Source organism: Saccostrea cucullata, unplaced genomic scaffold (genome assembly GCF_032062105.1).
Source record: "Saccostrea cucullata isolate Sc308-1 unplaced genomic scaffold, CSIRO_AGI_Scuc_v1 ctg16776, whole genome shotgun sequence".
NCBI classification, from domain to species: domain Eukaryota; kingdom Metazoa; phylum Mollusca; class Bivalvia; order Ostreida; family Ostreidae; genus Saccostrea; species Saccostrea cuccullata.
Window position 1 is genome coordinate 1 of NW_026934006.1, and position 3,477 is coordinate 3,477.

A 3,477-nucleotide genomic window follows, 5' to 3' on the forward strand; every position below is an offset into this window, starting at 1 on the left:
CTTAAGAACTTTAGAGAAGGGAGTTATAGACATGCACAGGAAAATGCACTTTGACCTCTTGACCTCAGGTGCCCCTTTGACCTGCTTTGATGCCAGTCAGTATGGGACCCTCCTGATTGTGGATGCTGAGGAGGAGTACTTCCCAGAGGAGGTGACCAAGCTAAAGAGAGACATAGATAATGGGTTGTCAGTTGTCATCTTCGCTGACTGGTACAATGTGACTGTCATGAAGAAAGTCAAGTTCTATGATGAAAATACAAGGTGAGTTGGAATAAATAATGATAATAGTGGAACATATATAGAGTCATTGTATAATGCAGCATGTCTTTTCATTTTGTTTTTTGTGTTTTTTTTTTTTGTTTTGAATTTTAAAATACCGCTATGTTTGGCTTTTATAACTCATACAGAAAGAAATATCTTTCCTATTCCGAAAACCTGTTCACCATATGTGACATTACTTACATCCGTCAAGGGAATTTTCTGTAAAGATACCTTGTACTTGTGTGCAAATGCATTTTCATTAATATTGTCTACCATGAATTGTCAATTTTTCACTGCAGACAGTGGTGGATGCCAGACACGGGGGGAGTCAACATCCCGGCCACAAATGATCTGTTAGCACCACTGGGCATGGCATTCAGGTGGGCACCAGATTTTCCAATAATGCCTACAAGAAACAAATACTGAAAACAATTTTAGCCTGAATTCTTTGTCTAGTAAAATGTGTTTGATTAATGTGCATGCCCTTTGTTTCAGTGACAGAGTGTATGAGGGAGATTTTACCCTGGGTGACCATGAGAGTGAGTCTAGAGTAATTTTTTCCCAGTAACTGATTCATATGCTTACACTTAACATTTTATTTATGATGTCATTTGCTTAGATGTCCATCACATGACTGTATATTGTCTTGTAATGAGAACTTTAATCAGAACTTCTGCCTTGTTTTTCAGTGTATTATGCATCTGGAGCCAGTCTCGCTAAATTTCCAGATGATGGCATCATAGTTACCCAAACACTCAAAGATCAAGGTTTGTGATAAAGCCTTTTCTTGAAATGGAATTAAAACTTGACTCTCTCAAAGCAACTGCAAATTTCATGAAAATCTAGTTTATACATTTTGAATGTTAGAAGAATGCCATATTACATATACAACTGTCTGCTGCAGGTCATGAGGTGTTGAAGGGGTCCTCAGTCATGAAGGAGAATGTCCCTATTCTGGGTCTTTATCAGACAGTGGCACAGCCCAGCGGTGGGAGAGTGGCTCTGTATGGAGATTCCAACTGTCTGGATAACAGCCACATGCAGAAAGGTAATAAATGTGTATTTGTATTTCTTCTTATAGTTTTTTTAGCTCACCTGAGCCAAAGGCTCAAGTGAGCTTTTCTGATCACACTTTGTCCGTCGTCCGCCTAGCTGTCCATCTGTCCGTCCGTCTGTAAACTTTTCACATTTTCGACTTCTTCTCAAGAACTAATGGGCCAGGAAAGCTGAAACTTATGTGGAAGCATCCTTTGGTAGTGTAGATATTAAATTGTTAAAATCATGACCTCCAGTGGAAGGCGGGGCCACAATAGGGAACCCAAATTTTACATAGAAATATATAGAACAAATCTTTAAAAATCTTTTTCTCAAGAACCACTGGGCCAAGAAAGCTGACACTTATGTGGAAGCATCCATGGGTAGTGTAGATATTAACATGCATTCTCTGTAAGCACCAAAAAATTTACTATAGGGCTTGGAAACGACATATCTCCGATTTTGATGAAATTTGCACCAGAGGTGCACCTTGGTACAAAACCAGCAAATAGGTGTCAGAAGTTTCCCACGTGCACCCGGTTGCCATGGAGATGGATCCATTGAATTTGGCCATTTTCGGCCATTTTTGACCAAACAAAAACATGAAAATTGAGGAAATATAAATGCATTTTTATCTTTATGTAGTAAAATCAAATATAAATCTTTGTATCATAAGATAACATCAACTTTTAAGGAATACAGGGCATATAATCAGTTATTCCAGAATTAACCCCACTCTTGGAAAATGGTCCTGCAAAATGGCATAGGATCTGAAAATGTGAAAAATGGAAAATTTGGCATTTTTTAAGAAATTTAAGGTTAAATAAAAAAAATTGTCTACGGAAATTTTTCAAATCTTATGAATGTCGTGAAACGTCAGTATTAGTAGTGTCCCCTCATGAAAAAATCGGAGTGGGATCTCAATGCTATTTTTAGTAACATGTATCTAAAAATAGACATATTTCAGAAAAATCCAAAAAATGAAATTTTGGCAGAGTTTATGATGTCATTGCAAGGTAATTATGAAATATACTGTAAAAGTCAATATGCTTATGCCAGAGACTGGACACCAATAACTACCATGCATATTATTTTCGAGGATTTCCATTTTCTATTTATAGCTTCAAATGCCTAAATATAGACATGTTTCATAAAATGCTGAAAAATGTCAATTTTCCATCATTTTGAAGCTTCACTGAGTCTTAAATAATAAACATATGGATCTCTCCAATATTTCATCATTAAGAACAAGGAATAGTTTAATAACTAGCAAATTATTGAGGACAGGCTCTCATATCTATAAATAGTACAAATGTCTAAAAATAGCCCCTATGAAATTAACTGTTTAATGTTGATTTTCCATTAATTCTCAAATTAGAGATGAACAATTTACCGACTTACTGTCATTAACTGCAACTGACATAATGTGACTGACAAGAACAGAAGAACATTCAATGGAATGCAGCATGATAAGCAAAGGTTTCCATTTCTATTTATAGTAACACATGTTTAAAAATAGAGGTACTGCGAAATATCGGGAAAATGTAGTTTTTAGTACTTTTTTCTCATATTTTGGATGAAAAATTGCAGACTACATGTTTTTAACTGCTATTGGCATATGATGACCAACAAGTAAAAGAAAGCATTATATGAAATACAGAATGATAAGCAAAGGTGTCCATTTCTATTTATAGTAACACATGTTTAAATGTCCCGTGGGGATCCGGGTTAGAATAGATTCTCAGTACCCCCTTGCTTGTCGTAAAAGGCGACTAAATGGGGCGGTCCTTCGGATGAGACCGTATAAACCGAGGCCCCGTGTCACAGCAGGTGTGGCACGATAAAGATCCCTCCCTGCTCAAAGGCCGTAAGTGTCGAGCATAGGCCTAAATTTGCAGCCCTTCACCGGCAATGGTGACGTCTCCATATCAGTGAACTATTCTGGAGAGGGACGTTAAACAGTATACAATCAATCAATCAATCATGTTTAAAAATAGAAGTACTGAAAAATTTGGAAAAATGTAGATTTTAATTCTTTTTTCTCACATTTTGGATGAACAATACCAGACTATCTGTTTTTTTAACTGCTATTGGCATATGGTAACCGACAAGTAAAAGAAAGCATTATATGAAATAAAGTGAGAAGCAGAGGTTTCCATTTCTATTTATAGTAACACATGT

At 36.4% G+C, this 3,477-nt stretch overlaps 1 protein-coding gene across 1 annotated transcript; it reads left to right on the forward strand.

Annotated features, from left to right (window-relative positions):
• Positions 1-31: 31 nt before the first annotated feature.
• LOC134239780 (membrane-bound transcription factor site-1 protease-like) lies at positions 32-1,309 on the forward strand (the record flags this gene model as incomplete). Its single annotated transcript, XM_062721926.1, has 5 exons — positions 32-261; positions 561-641; positions 757-800; positions 951-1,028; positions 1,166-1,309. Coding segments are annotated over exons 1-5 (577 nt in total), but the record flags the coding sequence as incomplete, so codon positions are not given.
• Positions 1,310-3,477: the final 2,168 nt, after the last annotated feature.